The sequence below is a fragment of the Myotis nattereri genome, assembly GCF_964212035.1.
Source record: "Myotis nattereri genome assembly, chromosome: 17".
Classification (NCBI taxonomy): Eukaryota; Metazoa; Chordata; class Mammalia; order Chiroptera; family Vespertilionidae; genus Myotis; species Myotis nattereri.
The window spans coordinates 18492197-18516615 of NC_138092.1; the positions used below are offsets into that span (position 1 = coordinate 18492197).

General features: G+C 38.2%; 1 protein-coding gene across 2 annotated transcripts; it reads left to right on the plus strand.

Annotated features, from left to right (window-relative positions):
- The first annotated feature begins 6900 nt into the window (after positions 1-6900).
- Positions 6901-22449, plus strand: EBAG9 (estrogen receptor binding site associated antigen 9). 2 transcript variants are annotated; one of them, XM_081111604.1, is made up of 7 exons: positions 6901-7160; positions 11697-11794; positions 12022-12100; positions 13076-13234; positions 15194-15301; positions 18526-18617; positions 21345-22449. In XM_081111604.1, exons 2-7 carry the CDS (start codon positions 11712-11714, stop codon positions 21463-21465), a joined length of 642 nt encoding a protein of 213 aa, XP_080967730.1. In that variant the 5' UTR covers positions 6901-7160; positions 11697-11711; the 3' UTR covers positions 21466-22449. The 2 variants fall into 2 exon arrangements, with proteins under 2 accessions (XP_080967730.1, XP_080967729.1); XM_081111603.1 differs by lacking the exon at positions 6901-7160 and adding an exon at positions 7367-8655.
- The last annotated feature ends 1970 nt before the right edge of the window (positions 22450-24419 follow it).

Sequence of the window (24419 nt, forward strand, 5' to 3'; positions counted from 1 at the left end):
AATTCCTACATCGGGTTCTGGAAGAGATGCAAAAATCTTCCCTTCAGAGCATTGAGAAAGCCACAGAATTGGATACCATCTGTAGTCTTTCCTTACTCAAGTTTAATTCAGTCCACTCGTAATTTCTTGTCTAAAATTTTCCATGGCTTTTTTAATAAAGAAGTTTTCTAATACAAGTCATTGGAGAGAAAAAGAAATTTCTAAAACTTTGCTTTTTAGCCACAGTATTAAAATGTTTCTGATTTAACTTCTTTAGGTTTCTGGCTGTCGGCTTTTATAAAATTTTCTAGAGATAGTATAAACCTATAATATTTTATGCCAGGCAAGTTACAACTTTAACTGCTACTTTTTTAAATGCCTGAATTGTTAAGAATCCAAAGGCAATATGGCTTCACATTGCCTTCATTCATAAACTGGCTGTCATGTTCAAATTTTTTAAAATACATTTTAATGTGTGAAGTGGCTTTTTAGCTGTTGAATAAATCATAAAAGTACTGTTCTATCCAGGATCTGTGCCAGGGCTGACCAGCAGACCCTGAGCGACAGACGAATGTTTGCTGTAAAAGAGAATAATAAGGGACAACGAAGTTATTATCACCTTTTCCAGAGGAGGAGACTTAAATATGAAAAGATTAAGTAAAATGCCCCCCAGTCTACAGAACTTCTAATGGTAAACTGGGATTCAAACCCATTCAATCTAACCCCACAGCCCAAGCTCCAACATTTGCCTCCCACTTTTCCTCAAACATGGGAAAATGTTCCATTGTGAAAAGAGCTCTTAGGAAAACATATTTATATCAAATTCCTGTTCAAATTTTAAGTTTACTTTACCACCTCTATGCCCTCAGGCAAGTTCTTGGTCTCTTTCGTTCTCAGTTTCTTTACCTATAAAATGTGGAAAATATCTACCATGCAGTGTGGTATTTGAGGACTGATAGCATGTATATAGCACCTAAAACAGTAGCTAACAGATGGCAAGCTCTCCGTAAATGGTAGCCACTCCTATCATTTTTATGACCACAATGTTGCCCATATCTGTTAATCATTGGCCCAATAAACCATTAGACTTGTTATTGCAGCAGAGCAGTACCTAGTATGTAATAAACACTATGAGAGTGTTAATTATTAGAATCTTTGGCTGTGTGCAGGGCCACCTAGGACAGACTATTTCCCAGCTTCCCTTGCAATGAGGAGTGGCTAACTTCTGTACAGTGAGTTATAAAAAATACAGAGATGACCTTGTGGCATATTCTAGGAATTTTCCTTAAAAGGTGGATATTACTCACCCTGCCCCCCTTCTTCATCTTTTCCTGTTTTCCTTTTGGCATGGAGCAAGATGCCTCCTTGCATCTGGAGGACAAAGGCCAGCCCTTGCAGGGACAGGGTTGGGAGCTCAGCTGAAAAGGACCCTGACTATGAAGTGCATTATCCCAGCCCTTATTCTTTCACAGTTTCACTATTATTTGGCAAAGATCCTAATCCCAGCTGAGATGTCTCCCAGTTTCATCATGTGCCCAAGGTGGCTAAATTTGAAAGGGAATCCTTCCTACGGGGGGAGGTGGGCAGGGACATTGCCAAGGTAAGGAAAGAGTTTAAAATACCACAGACATCTTTGAAGTTATTACCTGTATCACCAAAACAGAAATACTTAATCCTTGACTTGAATCCATTATATATTTGGTTTGGGAAACCTCTCTGAAATAGTTGGAGGGTCGTACTTTTCTTCCATGCTCATCAGTGGGCATTTTCAGCTTCCTGAGGGTGGCATTCGCTGCAAGAAATGCCTAATCTCGCCGAAACCGGTTTGGCTCAGTGGATAGAGCGTCGGCCTGCGGACTGAAAGGTCCCAGGTTCGAGTCCGGTCAAGGGCATGTGCCTGGGTTACGGGCACATCCCCAGTGGGAGGTGTGCAGGAGGCAGCTGGATCGATGTTTCTCTCTCATTGATGTTTCTAACTATCTCTCTCCCTTCCTCTCTGTAAAAAAATCAATAAAATATATTAAAAAAAAAAAAGAAAAAAAAGAAATGCCTAATCTCCGGTGAAAGACACATTAAGATGTAGTTCCCCAACTTCATCTTCCCAGAGAGTAGCTACAGACACACTGTGTAAGACAAAAAGGGGCCTGCCATAGGGTTGCAACCAGTACTTGAATATTTGTGGGCAGTGTGACCAGCTGCCAATCTCATGCCGCCTTACTTGCTGGCCCTATTCACTACTCTATTATGATCAGATGATTCTACGATTAGAAAGCCCCTTATGAAAAAAACTGTTCTTCCATTAACTCTGTTTACCAACGACAAGCTGAGTTTACTAGAGAAGTTCCTTTAGGTTACGGAACTTAACGTGCTTAGCACAAACTGTGCCCATGGCAAGTGAGAATAAACTGATTAAATGAATAAAGGAGGAGGCAGCATAATGAAACTTTTCCTCTGCCACGTTTTTGAGATAAAGACATCCTTCCAAAATAGTACAGAAATTGCACTTTATCCTGATTTACTGACTTAACATTTCAAATAACATGTACTATAAAATCCACACCCAGTAATAGACCAACTAGTTATGGTTACTATGGTAATGGGCTCAGTGCCTATGAGCAGAAAATTAATTCCTTTGGGGCAAGTTATTTATGAGTGTGTCTGGCTACATGGCAAGAGTATTTTCCTTTAGAGTAATTTATGTATTTAGACAGATGATTCCTTATAGATATAAGTTCTCCCTAGGAAGAGATAATATAACATATTAAGTTTTTTATGCTGAGAATTTATTTAATTTTCACTTGTAAAGGATTTAATTTCAAATAAAAACAGCAAGATATATTTCATGATGAGGAGGCAAGTTAATTTTCACTGTATAAAATGTATAGTATATACAGACAAACACCTTTAACAAGAACTGCTGATATGTCTGATAGGTTAAAGGGCCAGAGGTGGCCAGAGGGGGATCCAGGAGCAGCAGGTCGGAATGAAGAGTTTAAAACAACAATCAAGATCGGTATCTTCCCACGTGAATTTGAATTGATGGACAATGGCAAATTTCTATTTTAAACAGGACCCTTACCATGAAGAAGTCTGCGTCTTACTAATATTTAAATGAATCATACAGCAAAGGACCAAACTGATTTAGGGGAAAAGGGAAAATATAAAATACTCGTTAGGATATCATTATGACAATGCTGGTGTGCTAAAATGATGGACACTGAGAAGAAAAAACGGATGAAACTTGGCAACACATACTGTTGATGAGGAAAATACCCCATGAGTAGTGAAAAAGCAGGGAGCGGGAGGGGTAGGCTGTACAGGTGCTTTCCTTCTAACGGCTGCTTTCCCCCTCTTATCTTTCAGGCAAAGGGGCAAAGGGTTGGGGAAATGTACTCAGATCATAGCTTCAAAGTTTAGTGTTCCCTCCTCTTTGCCCTTTTTTAATATGTTACTAACAAACATACCTATTTCTGGTTGCTGATGAGAAATATTCACCTCTGTTTTTCTTGTTGTAGCTAAAATTAGATTCTACTGGACTTGAAGATGATAAACATATATGCCTGAAAGCTCTCATCAATGTTATTGCTTTGTTTCCACTACATTTCCACATATATTATGCCACTTATTTGTAAAAATAAATCCACAAGACTAGAATTATTAACCAAATTTTGCAGATGAGAAAACAGACTCAGGTTTGTTTAAGGCAAAAGCCACAATGTCTACCATACTGTAGTTGAATGGATTAGGCTTCCATTGTTGGTCTGTGTTGTTTTTATTGTTAAGTTTCCAGCTCACATACAAGATAGATCATTTTATAAATGATTGTTTTATATTGATTGTATGCATCTCAACACATTTATCCTTAGGAACAATAAATGGCCTCAGATGGCCAGACCTGCTCAGATTGTCCACTTAACTCGTAATATAGCTGAACTATATTAGAGCTCCAACAACAATGTGGACATTAGCCAAGAGGTAATGACATTGCTGAACTTCACTACCGGAACACAGATGTGAATGGTTTACCCCTCTTTTCACTTAAACTCACTTCTAGTAAAAGACAATCCATTACATTCATTCATTCCTATTCAGGCCTCTTCTGAAGGGAATTGGTTAACTCTTAATTGTTCCTGTATTTAGCAATAAAAATTACTACTAATTGAACATATGTGGTAGTAATATTATGATAAAAAATATTTATTTGAATGCTTCACAGAAGTTAATTTTCCTTTTAGTAGAAAAGAAATAAAAATGTTTTTTCAGACTTTATTTTCCAATTAAGCAACTGACCTTATTAAATGGTGATATTAAAAAATAAATCATAATTTTCCAGAATATTAAAATGCATTATATTGAAAGAAAGCAAAATTCTCTAGACTAAAAAGATCAATAAAACAAGCCATTAAAATCATCATCAGATAATCCTTTGCTTTCAAATGTATCTGTTCAAGACTGTGACTCGATGAGCTGCAAGGCTTTGTTTTGCTTGATCATGAAATGAATGTGACTTTATGATCTGTATTCAACTGTGAACAGCTGCTCATTAATAAAAAGCCTTTAATGTCCAAGTTAGAACAGCAGGTCTAAAATTGTGCTTGAGGGGAAAAACCATCCCTTTAGTGAAAAGCCGGGGAACTGGGGTGGGGGAGATCTGGAAGCACTGGGCTGTGTTTGCAAGGTCTGCCCTACCTCCTGGGAAGAGACAGGAGGTCAGTTGACAGGGCGGTACTAAGACCCAGCTGGAGAACTCAGAACAAGGAAGCCTATACAGGCTTTGAACTGGGAGAGTGAGTGGTGGCTTGGAAGCTGATAGAATGAATAAATCAGGACTAAATAAATCAAGCTGGCGATTTGGGGTTGGGCAGAGGGCCAATCAATAAGCCTTTAAGATCATGGGCAACATGATCTTGACACAGAGCAGGCAGAATTAACTATACCCCATGAAGTGGGGGCAATTCAGCAATAAGTCTTTAATCCATCAGCTTCTACCCCTTACTGGCCCCTCACTTGATATTTGGTAGTCCCCCACCCTCACTCACCCACCAAGCCTTGGCCAGAGTAGAGGACTTCAAATGGCACACTCCCAAGAGGTGTTCCTCAAGCAAGATCCAAAACTATTGGCACCTGTAACCCCCAATCAGTGGTTTACTACTCAACAACTAGGGTAAAGATGATTTTCAAATAGTCTTTTGCAGGTATTTTAAAAGTAAATTTCAACTGTACAATCTTTAGCAAACTTTGTTTTGTTATTATGTTGGGAAACAAGTTTTCACTAACTTTCTGAAAAAGTATATACTTTTTGATTTGTTTCCCTTGAAAACGGCACATTTAATAAAACAAGAATTATAAAAAGGAGACAATATCATGGTATAATAATTTGGAGCAAAGATAATAAATTTCGAAGGAAAAAACATTTTGAAAACATGTTTACCTCAGGAGATAGGGTATTGGGGATTATTGGAGGCCTGGGATCCACAATCATTTTGGAAATTCTGAATCACTGTTTAGGAAATACTAAGGTTAGTGCAGGTGTTTCAGGGACTGCAGAGGGTTTAGTGGGCTCGGGGAGGTGTAATGGCTGGGAATGATGTCGGGTAGCAGCAATAACAGTAGTAGAAGTAGCAACAGCTGTTACCTGTGAATCTTTGCTGTGTGCCAGGCTCTGCCCTTACTACTTTGCAAGCATTAGCCATTCCACGAAGTAGGGACTAATGTGGCCATTTTAAATATGCTTTCATTGATTTTGAGAGAGAGGAAGGGGGGGGGGGGGAGAGAGAAACATCAATGCAAGAAAGAAACATAGATCCGTCGCCTCCAGGAAGCACCGGATGGGACCTAACCCTCAACCCGGGCATGTGCCCTGACCGGGAATGGACCCTGGCGGCCCCCGGGTGCATGGGCCCATGCCCAACCTACTGGGCCACACCAGCCAGGCTATTATGGCCATCTTATTGCTGTGGAAACTGAAGTTTCTCGATGAAATCACATCCAAAGTTACACAGAATCATGTCAGACCAAGAGTCGTAATCATTCCCTTTCTTCTCCTTTTGGGAATAAACAAGGATGAATAGAAATGTGGTACAGACTGGCATGGGGTTGGGATGGTGGTTCCGGACAGTTCCGTGGGTAGGCGGGCGCGGGTCAGGGTGACAGCGCACGGGCAGCTGTTGTCCAAAAGGGGGCAGCACCGGGAAAACACAGGTTGGGGAACAATTTGCAACAACTGCTTTCAGCCTTTGGCGGCCTCAACCTCTATCCTTCCTCGTCAGTCGCTTTGCCAACAGCGGAGCCGTGAGTTTCCCGAGGGCTCCTTGCCCACAACAGCGAAGAACCCGAGCCTTTTTCACAGCAACAGGATAAAAAAGAAACAAAAATCGGGCTTCCAAGAGAGAACCACAGGACGAAAGAACACCCTAGTTTGGGGCAATGGCTAGACCAGGCTGCATACGGGGGGAGTGCCAACTCTTTTAACTTCCAGTTAAATTCAATCAGAAGTTCTAGGAGGACTCTAAATCCGAAATTAAGGAGCATTTCGCACCCTCCGGTGGCGGAATAACTGAGCTCTACCCACATTCAGATCAGACGGACACCGCGTGGGCTCCCTCCGTTTTTGCGGTCTACACGCTGCTCTCCCTGGTGCCCCACGCAGGGCAGAGGGCGGAGCAGTAAGGGGCGTGGATGGAGCCGAGACGCGCTGTGGACCCGGGAGCTCCACCACCGCGCCACCCGCACCGCCAGCAACAGCCACTAACTCCCAGCCCAGCGCCAGCCTCCGCCGCGCCCGACGCCGCTCGCCCCGCCCCCGGCGCTCATTGGCTGTCAGACCCGCAGCCTCTCGCCTATTGGTCCAGACGGGACGTGTGTGGCGGGGGGCGGAAGTGCGGGGCCCGGAGAAAACCCAGAGACCCCCTCCAGGAGGGCGTAGAGAGGGAGGAGCTGGGGGAGGGTTTCCCGAGGAGGCGGCGGCCATGGCAGCTGCGCGACGGCAACGGCGCCTGCGACGGAGCGCGCGCCCGGCTTTGAATGAGCGGGGCTGGGACTGAACCGGCGCAGCGCGAGCTCGAAGAGGCGACCGGCAGCGCGCACGCGCGCGCCTTGCATGCGTGTGTGTGCGCGTGCGCGCGCGCGCGGCCCGCGGCAGCTCGGAGCCTCCGCCGGGCGGGCGGGAGGGGGAGGGGCAGGTGAGTGTGTGCGGCTCGCGCGCGCCCGTGAGGGGCTTCCCTTCCCCATCCCCGTCGCCACCCTGGCCTTGGGGTGCCCTCTGCCCTTGTCCGGTCAGCCCTCCTCTTCGCTCCGCACTCGGCGTCCTCCCACCTTCCCCCTCGGCCCCCCCTTGACCAACTGCCTTCCTGGGATACTGTTTCCGGGTCAGAGTGGCCTGTGGGGTGAGGGCAGGGCGATTGGGAGTGGGCCCCGGCGTGCAGCCCTCGCCATGCCGCGCTCACACCTGGGGGGAAACTCCCGAGACACCCTGCCGCCTCCCCGCCCCCGCAGGGAGATGTGCGGGTCCTTTCCGCCCTGTCTTTGCAGATCTTGCTGCTTTCCCAGGCAGATGTTTCCAAAACCCAAATCCCAGCCCACCGGCACCAACTTTTAGCAGTTGAGAGCCTGTCCCAGGGCGCCGTGCGCATGGCGCCGGGTTGTGTAACCCGAGGACGCCGTTGTCGTTTGGCTCATCTGTGCAGTGGGTATGAGCCTGCTGTTGACCAGGCAGGTGCAGGCGGGTGGTCTGACATTGTCAGGCATTTTGGTGATGAGACGCCTTCCTTTCGGGTCATTCCTTCCGGAGGCTGGAGCCCGCCTGTGGGAGCGCCTCCGTGGGGTCTCGTCCTGGCGGGCCGGGCCTCGGTAGCCGGATCCGGTTCGGTGTTGGGCTGGGACCCGCTTCTCGCGTTCCGTTTCCCGTGGCCCTTCTCTCGCCACCGCCAAACTGTGGTTTTGGACATTTAAGTGCATTCAAGCAGAGTTTCTCTTTGGAGCCTGGTGGTCCTCCTTCACCTACTTCAGAGAGTTGCAGACGTGTCGAGGATATTCTGTGTTAAATCCTATGTGGTGTTTCAGATGTTGGTCTGAAAGACATGCGCAGTGTGTGACAGTCTTAGGGGTACAGCTCCTGGGGAAGTGTTGGCTCCGGGGTGCACCGACGCAGACTGTGGCTTGACTTAGTTTAATAAATGGTTATATGGTGGCGACTGAAAAGGGGCTCCCCTGTGGCTTACGGTGATTTGCAGGGAAGAGAGAGAGAATCTAATCTTTCAGTGTCTAATGCAGAATTCTGTTTTAACGTTGTAGGTGAATCTTTTCCCCTTGACATAGCTGAGGTGTCTGCCCTGTCTTTTGATTTCCTAGAGATGTCATTTCTACCAAGGCCCCGCGGATTGGTTGGTTCGTGGTTCCGAAACTTACTCTGCGATAGCGCAAGTGTTTGTATTTTCTTAGTAATTTTTAATGACATGTTATGTTTAAATTTAGATGATATTAGCATATCTGAGTTCTAGAAAATGCTTTGAAGCAACCAAAGTGCAAGTTAGCCTAAGACACATGCTTATCAAGTTGGTGATCTCAAGACCATTTCAAAAAGCAAGCGGAGGCGATGAGTGTAACATGAAAGGTTTCCCAAGTGGGATATGGCGTGGGAAGAGCCGGAGCTTTGGGTTCAGTCCCTCTAAATCCTGGGTGAGTCTCTGAGCTTCCCTTTCATCTGTTCTTAAGGTTCCAGTGAGGTGCTAGGACATACATTGTCTAGAACAGCGATATTGAAGAGGCACGCTGCTCTCCTGCAAGAATTTTTAAAGCATGCAATACCTGACTATTTAGTCAGGGGCACTGATCTCATTTCCCTTAGATTGTCAAATTAAAAATGACAACAGCCAACACAATAGCTATCTGGTGTGAACGAATCAAATTTATACCTAATTTTTTTTTTTGTCGCATTGGCAAAAATATATATATTTTTTGGTGTGCTGCAGAATTTCATTAATTAGTTTATGGGTGCTGTGAGATAAAAAAGATTGAAAATCGCTGGTCTAGAACATGTCGGGTGCTCAAGGAATGTTAATGTCTCTCCATCCAACAAATATCTGAATCCCCTACTATGTGCTCAGCATTGGCTAAAATGCTAAATTAAGCAAGACTGATGGGGGCTCTGCCTCCTTCCCTTGTATTATCACAAGCTTGGGACAGCTGAGCAGTGAACACAGCTTCTCAGTACTGGGTCAGTAGTATTTCCCATCATTCTTGGTAGAATCTGTTACAGAGTAGGTGCTAAGTATATATCTTCAAGGAATTGAATTGAATTTATTATATATCTTCAATGAATTGCATTGGAACATCAAGTAAATAGGAGTCCCAAAGAATATTCCTGTCTGCAAATCAGTGTAATTGATAAAATCAAGTGATGCTTGATAGTTAGCTTGATTGCATTTCCCCACTTAAGTGCAACTGGTTGGGAAATTTATCTTGGAAATTATAATATCACCAAATTTCTAAGAATGTTTATTGTTAGTAAGGTATTCTTGGCTTTTGAGTTAAATAGACCTAGGTTTGAATGAAAGTCATTGGGTATGGAAATATGCTTACTCTCTGTGCTTCAATTCTGTGAAATGAGAGCAATAATATCTCATAAGATGATTTGATGAGTTAAGTGAGAATATTAGATAGTGCTTGGCACACAGTACCTGGTCAGTGAATATTAGTTCCTCTCTCTCATTAATCACAAAAGCAAGTGTTTTGTAGAATGAGAAAATTCTTAATTGCTAGTATTTCATATTTTTTGTGCTCATAATTCAGAGTTTTGTGATTGTTGCTAATATAAAAAATACACTTGATTGTAGATTCCATTGAATTTTCTACGTACACACAGTTTTACTTCTTCCTTTCCAATCTGAATGCCTTTTATTTCCTTTTCTTGCTTGATTGCATTGGCCAGAACTTGCACTACCATGTTGAATAGAAGTGGTGAAAACAGACATACTTGTGTTATTCATAGTCTTAGACAGGGTCATCACCTTGCCACTAATATTGTTGTGTGTCGTTCAATAAGTATTTTTCAAATCAAATGACTTCAGTGGTAACTGGAAGTAAAATTTTCAGTTGTTTCATCAGCAAAAGTGGATCTATTATTGACAAAATATTCTCATCCTTGCAGTAGTTTCATGCCATTGTGGTAAGAAAAGATGCTTGATATATCAGTTTTCTCAAATTACTTAAGGCTTGCTTTGTGGTCTAATATATGATCTATTCTGGAAAATGTTCCATGTACTCTGGTGGTCTAATATACGACCTATTCTGGAAAATATTCCATCTACACTGTAAAAAAATGTGTGTTATGCAATTTTTGATGAATTGTCCTACATATATCTGTTAAGTCAATTTGGTCTAATTTTCTGTGTGGATGAACTATTGATGTGAGTAAAGTATTAAAATCCCCTATTGTTATACAGTGGGGCCTTGACTTACCAGTGTCCCGACTAACGAGTTTTTCAAGATAGGAGCCGTCTTTCTCGGCCGATTTTTTGCTTTGAGTTGCGAGCTAAAATTCAGGTTACGAGCCAGCTTCAGATACCCCACCGCTAGTTGGCGCAGTGAACGTCACAGTGAACGCCACAACATCAGCCCAGCTTCACGTGTCTCACTCGTTCACTTTTTGATTTAACATACGAGTAATTTGAGTCACGAGCTCCGTCACAGAACGAAATAAACTCCTAAGTCAAGGCCCCACTGTATTACTGTGGATGTCTCCCTTATGACCATTAATAATTGCACATATTTTAGTGCTTCTGTGTTGGGTGCATAGATATTTATGATTCTTATAACCTCTTCTTGGATTGGCCGCTTTGTAAATTATGTAATATCTTTATTTGTCTTCTTTTTACACTTTTTTGTTTTAAAGTCTATTTGTCTGATATGAGTATTGCTACCCCATCTTTCTTTTTATTTTCCGATGGAGTATCTTTTTCCATTTCTTTACTTTCATTCTGTTTGTGTCTTTCAGTTTGAAGTTAGTCTCTTGTTAGCAGCCACTCTATGTCTTTATTGGAGCATTTAATCCATTTACCTTTAAAGTAATTATTGATAAATGTGTACTTAGTGCCATTTTGTTATTTGGTTTTTGGTTTTGGTAGTTTTCTATTCTTTTCATCTTTTTCTCTCTCTTCCCTTGTGGTTTGCTAGTTTTCTTTAGTGTGTGTCAGGGACACCCTGTTTTTCCTGCTTGATCTCGTTCAGGAAGCAAAAGGCTCAGGGCAGTCAGTGTACCTGGGAACAGCTGTGGTGATCTCGCAGGTAATCCAAATCCCACCTTATGAATGTGGAGGGAAACTTAAACAATGATGCTCACTGGCTCCTGACCGCCGAGTTCCTGCAGCTCCTGAAGGGTTCCCATGGCTTCCGAGTCTTCTCTATTTGGTATCTTCCTCTTGTTGTTCAGAGGCTGTTTATTCAGCCCTCAGTTGTACATGAGTCATTGTTGTCTATGTATGTGTGTATTTGGGAAGGGGTGAAATGACTTCATTGTCCTCCACCGCCACCATCCTGGGCCTCCCATGATTTACATTTTAATTTTAAATTTACTGTGCTATATTTGTGGTTTATAAAGAAAAGAAAAAAATATGCCTGTTTTTCACAGCTTATAATAGGACTTTTAAGCTTGACTTCAGAACAGGAATATAGCTTATAAAATCAACTTAATGCATTTATTTTGTGTGCCTTTTCCACAGGTTTTGGTTCCCATCATGGCTATCACACAGTTTCGGTTATTTAAAGTTTGTACCTGCTTAGCGACATTGTTCTCCTTCCTAAAGAGATTAATATGCAGGTAAGTACACTTTATGTTCAAATTGACCTGTTTATCTTCTTCCTAGTTAGATACTTTCATCTGATGCATGCTTTTCATTTTTATCTTAATGAACAACTCTTAATTACTAAGGTCCTTAATTCTAAAATTGGAGAAGATCTTTTGTAAGCCTTATATTACTGTCCACAGTGCTTTTACCTATGCTTGTTTTGAGAGTTCTTGAAATACATTTTTTCTCCTTTTGTTAGATCTGGCAGAGGACGGAAATTAAGTGGAGACCAAATAACTTTGCCAACTACAGTTGATTATTCATCAGTTCCAAAACAGGTAAGTTTTTTTCAAAAGGTTGAATCAGTGTTTTGGAATCATATTTTTCAAACTGGATTTCAGATCATTTAGTATGTCATGAAATTAATTTGGATTTTTGTTGTTACATATTTTGATTCTAAAGTTTTTACTTGGTTCTTTATTTTATTTCCTATTGTTTGGTTAAGATTTTCTATTTTTTTCTTACTGGTTTCAAGAGTGTGGTTGCTTGTTGGACCACTTTTATAATAGTTATTTTAAAGTCTTAGTCAACATTTATATCACCTGAGGATTTGTGTCTGTTGATTGACTTTTCCTGTGTGAGTTGAGATTTGTTGATTTTTATGTGCTGAATAATTTTGACTTATTTCACAGACATTTTGAATATGTTCGAGACCCTTACCCTATTTAAATACTATCAAGAATGTTAATAGCCCTAATCGGTTTGGCTCAGTGGATAGAGCATCGGCCTGTGGACTGAAGGGTCCCAGGTTCGATTCTGGTCAAGGGCATGTACCTTGGTTGCAGGCACATCCCCAGTAGGGAGTGTGCAGAAGGCAGCTGATCGAAGTTTCTCTCTCATCGATGTTTCTAACTCTCTATCCCTCTCCCTTCCTCTCTGTAAAAAAAAAAAAAGAAAAAAGAAAATGTTAATATTGTTTATGTAATCAGGCAATCAACCTGATTAGGCTTAGGTTGTAAGTTCCAATCCTCCTTTTGTGGGCTGTAGTTCTAATGTCAGTTCAGTTTTCTAAGTATTTGCTTTTGTTTTGTTTTGTTTTAATGGATATAACAGGATGTCCAACTCAGAGTAAAAGTATTTTTTTTTTTAACTTTTAATGTAGTTTTGGTATGTGAAATAAAATTTATATTTTCCTGTTGGTTAAAAATGTTTGAAACCTAATGTTTTGGCAAGCCCATTTTTCTAATAAACAATGAATGAAATGTCAGTTAGGTTCTCCCTATATGGTGACAGTATTGATCAATTAAATTTAGACAGATATTGAAGAGTGGACTTCCTGGGATGAAGATGCTCCCACAAGTATAAAGATTGAAGGAGGGAATGGGAATGTGGCAACACAACAAAATGCTTTGGAACAACTGGAACCTGACTATTTTAAGGACATGACACCAACTATAAGGAAAACTCAGAAAGTAAGTTAAAGATTTGTGTTTTTAGCAATTAAACTATGAAGCTGCTTTTCATATTCCCATAGTTAAAATTAGACAGTATAACTAGTACTGTTAGAAAACCTATTTCTTATCATTGATCTGTCATGTTAAAGGTGAAAGTTTATATATTCAAGTGACCTAGACACAGATCTAGTAAATTGTACACCTTTAAAAATTATATCTAGGCAAATTCTGCTGTATATCAGAATTTGTGGAGACTAAGCTAAATGAAATACAATTCTAACCTTAATAGTGTACACAATTTAGTGATGTCTATAAACTAAGTGCTTTCTGTTGTTTGTAACCATTATAAAACTGAGGCAAGGCTCTGAGAACTTAGAGTAATTATAGTTTTGTGTTAGTCATCCATACTTTATTTAATCCCTTTTGAGTTGAATATGGATGATCACTTAAAGGGAATTATTAAAAAAAGAACAATGGCTGAGTATTTTTCTTTTTTTTAATCAAATAGTACATATACTTAATAAAATTTTTTAAATCATATTTTACAAAAGAACTTTTATTGAAAAGCAAAGGACTGCTCCCCCATCACTTTTCATAGGCAGTTTTACTTTCCAGAAGCAGCCACTCATACATAACTTTCTGTTTAGGCTTCTAGTGCTTTTCACTATATTTACATATCTCTGTCTGTCTGTCTATCTATCTATCTATCTATCTATCTATCTATCATCTTTCTATCTTGCTTAAATTGCTGTGCCTTGATTTACCATTCACAAACATTGTCCATTGATTTTATACTATGGTAAATGAGGGTTTATTTCATACTACCCTTACCCTTCTTCCCCCTCTTTCAAATTTTATAATGTTATTATTCCAGCATACCTCATGAGTTACTCTGCTATTTAAAAACACACACACACCTAAACTTTCATTTCTTGTTCAGTCAAGCACAGAAAAATTTTTTTATAAATATGCTTTATAAATGAGGAACTTATTTGTTCCACATTTCTCTTAGAGTTTTTCACCCTCTTCTACCTTTCATCTAGTTTCAGCTATATGTTTATTTTTCAAGGTTGATAACATTTACATGCTATAATCATAATTGTTTTTGTTGAATTATCTAAATGTCTCAGTGCTGAAAAGCATTAAGTTGTGTGTTTTTCAAGGAGTTTAAGTGAGTTTCTTAGTATTTTGGAAGTATATTGCTGCTCTTATTAGTAACCCAATATATTACAATAGTACCCTAATAAATTAATTAGAATGAAAATACTTTTAAGTTACAAAGATAATACTACTGGCTTGAAAAAGTTAATGTATTTATAGATATCTACATGCATAGGGGGCTGGTTATACTGTAATAGGATATAGCTTTTTTTCTTATTTAATACTGTGACTAAAAGTGCCTAATAATATTTTGGGGACCTGAGGTCTAAGAAAGAAAGCAGGGAAAGAGGAATGAGGAAGAGGAAAATATATTATTACTTTTTAAGAGAAATACAGTGTTTCTCACTATGCAACTGATTTGTGTGACAATTAAGAATTTTGGTACTTTTTATAGACTAAAATTTTTTTTACATTGTAAATTTTAAAAGAAAAAAGGTAGAACATATCCTATCCAATAACAAACATGGTAATTAACCGTACCTTTGCTACACCTCCCATTGGCTAATCAGCGAGATATGCAAATTAACAGCCAACAAAGATGGCGGTTAATTTGCGTACATAGGTGCGAAGCGGCTCCTGCTGGAGCAGCGAAGGCTGAAGGCGGCTCCAGCCAGAGCAGAGGCCTGGGTCCCAGGTGCCAGAGGAAAACTGGTGCTGGCAGCCAGGAAAAGGGAAGGCCTATTGCACAAATCTTTTCGTGCAACAGGCCTCTAGTTTAAAATAATTATAAAATGCTTGGTTAGTTAATTATTTTGTCTATATTTATGTAATGATGTATAAAATATTCCTGTAATTCTGTTTCAATTAATCTTTCAGATCATTATTAAGAAGAGAGAACCATTAAATTTTGGCGTCCCAGATGGTAGCACAGGTTTCTCTAGTAGATTAGCAGCTACACAAGATATGCCATTTATTCATCAATCAGTAAGTATGTTAATGGTATCTAAGCAAGGATTATTTTGATTCTGTTTTCTTTAAAGAAGAAGAAAAACAATAAAAATGAATTGAACATAGTATTTGTATTTCTGTTACTTTGAAACATGTTCGTCAGATTGAGGGAGGCTAATCTGGAGTTTTACTACTCCTGTTCTTTATGAGATTGTAAATTACATTAAACAGAGTCCCATTGTATACATGAAAGATAGAGACAACATGTTATTTAAAAATACGACCTTTAAAGAGATTACCACTAAAATTTAACCATAACAGCAGGTTATTTTTAAGTGAGTTGTGAATTGTTTCCCTAATAGATTTTATTTACCTTTAAAGTATGATTTGACTTTAAATGTGTCTGACTTAAATGCAATACCTTTAAGGCTAAAAGTAGTGAGGAAAGTATATAACTGCAGTTCTCAACCTTGGAAACGTATCAGAATTACCTCTGAACTTTTTAAATCCACCAAGGTCCAGACCTAAGCTTAAACATGCTTTGATAGATTATTGATTAGTAATTTTTAATTGATTATATGCATCACCTATTGTTGTAGAACAACCCCACAGGGAGTGGCTTAAAACAATAATAAACATTTTCTTCACATACAGCTTATGTGGGTCAGGAATCCAGGGGAGACTAAACTGGGTGGTTCTGGCTCAGGGTTTCTAATGAGTTTCCAGACAAATCATTACCTGGGGCTGTAGTCATCTGAAGGCTCGCCTAGCATTGGAGAATTCATTTCAAAGGTGATTCACTTACATGGCCAAAAAATTAATGCTGGTTGGTTTCACAAAGCCTCAAATCCTTGCAATGGACCTCTCCATAGGGTTGCTTGAGTTTTCTTATGACATACTGCTGACTTTCCCAGAACAAGTGATCCCTGAGAAAAAGAGCATGTAGGGGTGAAGCCACAATGCCTGTTTATGACTTAGCTCTATCAGTGACACACTGTCACCTCCACATTATTTTATTCATTGGGCACTAGTTACTAAATCCAGCCCGCATACAAGGGGAGAAGAACTAGGCTCCACCTCTTGAAAGAAGGAGTATCAAAAAATTTGCAGACATAGTTTTAAACCACTACATCTGTCTGTCTGTTCATCTATCATATTTGTTTAAACTACACAGATGCTTCTGAGGTCTCTCTCCAGGGGTCCATGTTTATATACATTTTTTATTCAGTGATCAGAAACTGTTTTTACTAATGCCAGATGTTATGCTAGGTGCTAGTAATGTCGTGGAAAGTAAGCATAGCAGGCAGGTCCTTGCCTCAGAAGAATGCATTCTCATGGGGAAGGTACAATGCTAAATAAACGATCACACACATAATAAATATTACAAACTTGGATAACTCCTATGCAGGTACATGATCATACAATAGCACAATAGCACCATAGATATTTCTCTAAAAGAGCATAACACCAGAATGTGAAATTTTTTATTTTCTGTTTTTGAATTGTAAATATTCATATATGTATGCTCCATATTGGTAAAGTCATTCAGAATTCCTCAGTGAATTAGTACATGTATACCACCTAACAGTAATTATGTGATATTATAACATAATTATAGCTCATTATAAAGTTGTAAATCTGTAACTGCTTAAAGAGTTGGGAAGGGGTAAAAAGTGTAGGTAGAGATTGTCTTCAATGCTTTTCCTCCCAAGCAGACAAAATAAAGGGTATTGCCTAGGAGAGAATGGTAGTAGACTCCTGCACTTTGTTCACTACAACAAAAATGTTTTATCACCCATTCCACAAATAAGGTTCTTCTTTTAAATTGCACATTCTATTTTTTTGGGGGGGAGAGGGGGGACTTATCATTTGTATTGTGATAGCTCTTTTTTATACTAAGGATATTAACTTTTTCTGTCATCTTTTACAGTATTTCAGCTTTATATTTTGGTTTGGATGTTTTTGGTGTATTTAAGTTTTATATAGCAAATCTATCAATCTTTTACAATTTTTTCTTTTTTTACTTAGAAGGCCATCTCTACTAAAGGATCAGATATCACTCCTTTTTATAGTCTTAGTAGTTGCATGTTTTTTATATCTAAATTTATATACAGTAAAAAGTCAAAAACCTCAGTGGAAAAATGGATAAATTTACAAATAAAATAGATGTAACTTGACAACATGAAGAAAAATAGATCTTACTAGTTCTCAAATTCAGAGTAAAATAATAAGACATCATATTTAGATGTTAAAGTAAAGATAGAAAAAATAATGGCCAGTATTGACAAAGGTACAAGGAAACAAGCTTTTACCTACTGCTGTTGGGAGGATAAGTTGGTACAACTTTTCATTGTATTTTGTTTCAGTGGCTTTAAAAATCTTTTTTTTGATTTAGCAGTTCTACTTTTTAGAAATTTATATTAAAGAGATAATTAGAAATAATTTTAAAACAATTTTAATAGGATATTACATTTATGGGTAGGAGGAGAAAATTTAACATCTTTCATTTTATTTTTAGGTGTAAGTGCTGAAAAAGAGAACATAATAAATTTGTTCACAGATTGGTTCTAGTTATTTTATGCACATAATCACTTCCACACCTCACTAGAAACATTCCAGAATGAGCATTTTCATTGTCTGTGGAAGAAAAAAGTGAACTTTTAGAATCTGGGAAACAGTGGGAAATAGTGGCCAGCCTGATGGTAAGTAGGACAGGCAAAGAAGCACAATATGGAAGCACTCCAGTAGAGTAGGTTTTGTCCGATTCCTCATTTTGCTTGGGACCCCGACAGTAAGTGTCACTGAGAAATCTGTACAGTTCTTCTGCTGAAGTGAAGATGACTGTGCTAGTTTGAAACTTGGTTTTTCTCTTCATCTCCAGCACAGAGTTGCCCAGTCAGGCATCTCTAATTCCGTCTTCTCCTTCCGCCACTTCAACCCCAACCCCTTCCTCTTGTCCATTCCAAACTATAGTAGGCAAAAAAGAAAAGTTATGTTAAAGGAGTATTCTTTAAAACAAAGGAGGAAAAAAGTGGGACTTGCCCAGGACTGGTGAGTGCTGAAAGTCAGGAACCCCTCCGTTGCAGGCAAACCAGAAACAAATCATTTGGGCCTTGTGTAGGACTTGGTGACATGGTATGGACCTGGAGCAGATACAGGGGGATGACAAGGTCTGGATTATATTTTAAAAGATGCTCTTGTTGACTGCTGAGGGGAGAAAGTATGGCTCTTTATATTGTAGTTTTGTTTTTTTATTGTAGCCTGAATTAGGTGACTTGGATACCTGGCAGGAAAATACCAATGCATGGGAAGAAGAGGAAGATGCAGCCTGGCAAGCAGAAGAAGTTCTGAGGTATTTGAGTAGCATTTACATTGCAACATGAGTAGAAGGACTAGATTTGTTCATGTTACACTTGAGGTCAAGAAAGTTTGTTCTGCCAAATGGTACATTTTTCTTCATTCTCATTTGAACCTAATATAGGATATATATATTTTTTAATTTCAGACCATGTATGCTATTTTATGTGGTTAAAACCTCACAGAAACCAATAATGTATAGTATTATAGAAGCAAATTAATAATTTTTAATGGCAAATAAGATCTTTTAGATATATATACTATATTTATACTTCATTCCCTGTAAAATATACTTATCTCTTGAAATGTCCTAGTATGAAATGCGAGTCACCACTATGTCACTGAGAAATCTATACAGTTCTTCTGTTGAATTGAAGATGACTGTGTTAATTTGAAACTTGGTTTTTCACTATGTATTCCTCCAGGTCAGAAATTATACCTTCCTTTTTGTTTTCTCATGGACTGTCATAGTGCTTAGCCCCTCAAATATGAATTAAAATAACCTATATAGCATTCTACATTTGTGTGTGTATCTGAATTTGATGCATTCAAAGCCCTATGAGGTAGATAATGTAAGTCAGGTACAGCCCATTTTACAGAAAAGAAAATATACTGGAGGGTTTCAGGTTTATTTTTGTTGGTTGGTGTGTTCTTATTTTTTTGTTTTTGTGAGTAATAAACTTAATTCTTGCTAGCTGGATTAGCTCAAAGAGTAAAAGTAAAATTTGCTTAAGAGAATTTGTGACTATCATCACTGATGAAAACTAGCTATTTAAATGTATCTAAATTATGCTTGCACCTTGAAAGATGAGATAGTAAAATACAGCTATTTTATTTTAAAAGATTGCTTTTATAATAGGGATAGAAAATGAATTTCCCTTTATCTGACTATTTTAACAAAACGAACTGATTTCATTTTTGTATGTTCTTTGCTTGTCTTTATCAATAAATTACTACTACCTTGAACAACCAGCAGAGGGTGCAGTTAAGTAACTGGAAGGCATAACTGACTTTCTATTTTGGTCTTGTCCTTGTTTTCAGGCTCCCCACTCCAACTAAGGGGTCCATTTTAAAAGTCAGTAAAATTATGAGAGTCTTAAATATTTAGTTCCTATTTGATAGTTATTCAGTAAAAAGGAAATATTTTTAAAATTTCACACACCATCATTTATATTGTATGGATTGTCCAAAAAGATAAATCATTTATTTTTTTACTCTCTTTTTTGGATAAATCATAGATACTGAATTCTGAGTATTTTAGAACATACTGGGGATTCTACTAACCACAGGATAAAGGAAAGGGCTGTTTATTTTGAACCCAGCAATCCTAATGACGGCACTGTAGAGCATATGAGTTCACAAATATCTGAACATTCGCTGTGCAAAACCTTCTCTTTCCCACCCTATCCTCTTGTACCCTGAATGAAACAAGGCCAAAAAACCAAACGTAGTGTTTCACATGATACCACATCTTAGTCAGTAGAAGACATGCTTCGCGCTGCAAAGTTGCTTAAACTCCTACCACTACTACGATCGGTTTCATTAAGGAAGAAGACTCTGATACTTTAGTAATTCCAGATGTGTATCAACAGAAAATATATTTTGTCTGCAGTAAACTCTAAGTTTCTTCTTGTGCCAGAAACATTAATTGTTGATGTTTATATTTCAGCTACTGACCAGGTCAAGGCTTGATTATCCTATTTGTTTGTAACATAGACAGCCTTTTATAATTCTTTCCCTATCTTCCTTTTTACCATGGGCATTTTGACTTTTTTAGTACAGATTATCAGTTTTGCTTGAAAGTGGGAGGAGCTAGTGAAAACTAAAATTTTAAGAATTATTCTTTTAAAGCTAGTTAATTGGTGGTGATGGTCAAAATGTTGCCTAGCCCAGATTGGTTTGGCTCAGTGGATAGAGCGTCGGCCTGTGGACTGAAGAGTCCCAGGTTCAATTCTGGTCAAGGGCATGTACCTTGGTTGCGGGCACATCCCCAGTAGGGGGTGTGTAGGAGGCAGCTGATTGATGTTTCTCTCTCATCAATGTCTCTAACTCTCTATCCCTCTCCCTTCCTCTCTGTAAAAAAAGAAAAAAAAATGTTGCCTAAAACAAGTCTCTGCTTTCTTGAATTTTGGTCATTTATAACTCTGCTTACTCCCAGTTGTAAGTATAATTGAGATTTGTATATACATGTCACTTACCGTAGTCAGCTTGCTACTACATATATAGGTAATCTACACGAGATTTTTCTCTATATAACCTAATGTGGCCTATGCCATGCCCAACTGTGCTACAACTTTCTTCCTCAACCCTGCATGTTTCTTATTTTCTCATACCCTAAGCCTTTAGATCTAGGACCAACTTCTATTTCTCTCCTTAGGCTTATTGCATCAGCCACTGCTACTCTCATGATGTGCAATAAGTAAACATCCTGCATGCTGCCCCTTTATTAGTAGAGCTGTTCAAATGTTAATCCTTAAGTAGAAGTCATATCTATGTTCTTGACATCCTTCACTGATTTTTAATTATTACAGTAATGGGAGATTGAATCGTCAGTATCAGCCTTTTCTGAGTGGTATATAAAAAAAGCAGTGAAAAGAATGAAGACTTTTTACCTACATTTGATGCTGCTAAAAAGGCACTGCTATTTCTTTCTGGAATGTATTTGCCATTTTACCTGTGTGGTTTTTTCTAAAAGTGAAAATGGGAATATGCTTCTTTTCAGGCAACAGAAGATAGCAGACAGAGAAAAGAGAGCAGCGGAACAGCAAAGAAAGAAAATGGAAAAGGAGGCACAGCGGCTAATGAAAAAGGAGCAGAACAAAATTGGTGTGAAACTTTCATAACAAATGTTCTTCAAATGTCATAGTGCCAGTGGGAGAAATATGAAATCCACAACCCAAGCAACATTTGTATGAATCTAAGAGTATTTCCCGAGTACAAACACACTGTTTGATTTAATGCATTCATCAGGCCATTCAGGACACTAGGATTCTGTCAGAGTACCTTGAACTTGTAGTGATTGAGACTCAAAAGAACAAAAAAGACTTATGAGACAATATTTTCTTCAACATGTTCCATTATAAGACAGTTGTTTGCTGTAAGCAAATTATTACAAATGGAATATACCAGTACCTCTTCAAGCTGGTGTTTCTAGCTGAATAAATGGGTGTAAATAATTTTGTGGTGGAAAGAACTCTGTCGTCTATAATGTTCTTCATTGTGCATAATGATAAAATAAATAATTTTAAATATTCACTTGTTTCCATGATTATCCGACCTAAATCAGACAAATTTGCAGGGCTTTAACTTTTCTATTTCTCTTGTCAGAAGCCGGTGTTGGCATACATTTCCTCTAATTTGGACTGGCATTGTTTATATTCAGTACAACATTAAAGAATTCAATGATTTTAGTTTTCAAGAAAATAACATTAAATGCAACTTTATTTATCATAAAGATTTTTGTACATCATTGTTTTCTTTTAGATGGTGTTATAATGTTATAAATATAATTTATATTGCATGTATAAGCACATTGAAAATCAGATAAAATGGCAAACAAATTTGTTTTACATTATTATGACTGTGAGTTTTAGAAACTAGTATCAGTAGTTTTTCCTTTTTGTTCTAGATTTTTAGGATGTTATGGTCTCTTTAAAAACCTTAGTTCCTCCTCCCCAACAACCATTCATTTACAAATGCAGAAAGCCTTTAGTTCTACTCTTTCAAAGCATTCAGATGATTTCTGTATCAGTTTTACATATCTGGTGTAATGCAGGTTACCTGTGTTGGCCACATTATTGATTTATTAAATTATAAACCAAGATAGGAATAACAATGACTTTATTTTTGGTGTCCACTAGCTCTAAAATAGTTTTGAGGAAATAAGATAACTATTGTGTTCACAGGGGAAAACATGTAGATTTAATTGTTTAAAATCCCAATAATTTTTTTCTACACAATTACAAGATATTCAGCCTGATTTTCTAGGGCTTTTGAATTTTTAAAGGTTTATACTTTCTTAAAAGTTATTGCCCAAAATTAACATTTAGTGGATTTTTAAAATGTCATACCCTATAGGCCAAATATTGCTAATATATTTGAATTAAAATGATATTTCATAATAAAGTGACAAACAATACAATGAGGGCTCTCTAAATCCTTGGACTAATCTTCCAGAGTAAATGTGACTGGAATCAGCTGAAATTTAACTTTGGCAAAAAACTTCTTTTTATAGCCCCAAAACACATTTTCAGATATGTTTATTAGAGAATTAGATTCTCTAACTAAATAGAATTAGATTCAAAATTTTAATAACAATTTTGACTAACTAAATAGAATTAGATTCAAAATTTTAACTAAATAGAATTCTAACTAAATAGAATTAGATTCAAAATTTTAATAACATATAAATGTACATTTCCGTTATTTGTATTTATTTTTAGTTATGGGAATTCAATGTGATTTTCTAAGTTTGGGGTTCATAAAGGATAAACCTTCCCATAATACAATAAATTTACTCCTTTTCCCTAATACTTGACAAGTATCAAAGTCTGCTTTAGTCATGATTTTCATGTGTGTGAGATTTTGGTTCTTGTTTATTTAGAAATAAAGACTGTTTAGGAATTATAGTTTGTATAATTAATTAGGAAGAGATTTTTCTCGTGGAAAGAATAACAGTTCTGGACATATTTTTTCACTTCTGTTGGTATGTAAATTAAATTCCTTTATTAAACTGGTTATATTGTCCCAAAAGAAGTCATGGCTCTAAAAACATACGATAAACATTTCATGGTAGCAAACCGGCTCTTTAGCGTCTAAGTTTATGGTTTCTGTTTTTGTTAATTTTCATAAGAATTACCAGTTTTAGAAGCTTATTAGAAGTAAAAAAGAAATACTAACAGGCATAAATAGGATAAGTGAAGTGCTACCCATTGTCTGAATTGAGTATTTCATGTACTGAGATAACAAGTAATCAAAGTCATGTGAAACTTACTTTTTTTATATATTCATTCATGGTTTCTAGCTATTTTAAATTATTAAGCTTTAGCTAGGGATACCCACTAGTTGACTTAGCTCTTTTTAAGTAACATGTTTGAGTGGACATTTTATTTCTTTATTATTTTTTAAAATTTATCTTTATTGTTGCAAGTATTACAGCTGTCCCCTTTCCTTTCCCCTTTGACCCCCTCCACCCTGCACCCACCCCCCTCAGGCCTTCACCATACTATTGTCTGTTTCCATGGGTTATACACATGCATATAAATTCTTTGGTTAATCTCTCTCCACCCCTAACCCCTGCCTTCCCTCAGATTAGTCAGTCTGTGGACCTTTTATTTTATTTTATTATTTTTATTTATTTTTTTTGTGGACCTTTTAGAACTGACAATTAAGACTCAACATCTGAATTGCTCAGTTTTGGCATGTGCTCACTTCTGGCCAGATCAGTGACTGCTCCTGGATGATGTTGGTGGTTGGGAAGAAGGTGGTAGCTATATAGAAACAGGCATCTGGATGGAGTTTCCAAACACCACTCTGAACCACCACTGTAGTGTAAACCTAACCAACACAAATGTTATTTACTGAAGGGTTGGTCTGAACCAGATATAGCTAACACATTTTGTTTAGTCCTTGGGGGTAACATACTGCAATGATTTTCATTCTTTAGCACCTTGTTCAAAGAAAATCATAAGATGTCTAAGCAAAGGCAACAGTTAACCAAGGTGAGTGGTTCTGGCTGAAGCCAAATTGGGGGAGGGGGTAGGGAGCTCTAGGACCTACGGTTTGTTCAGGGGAAGGA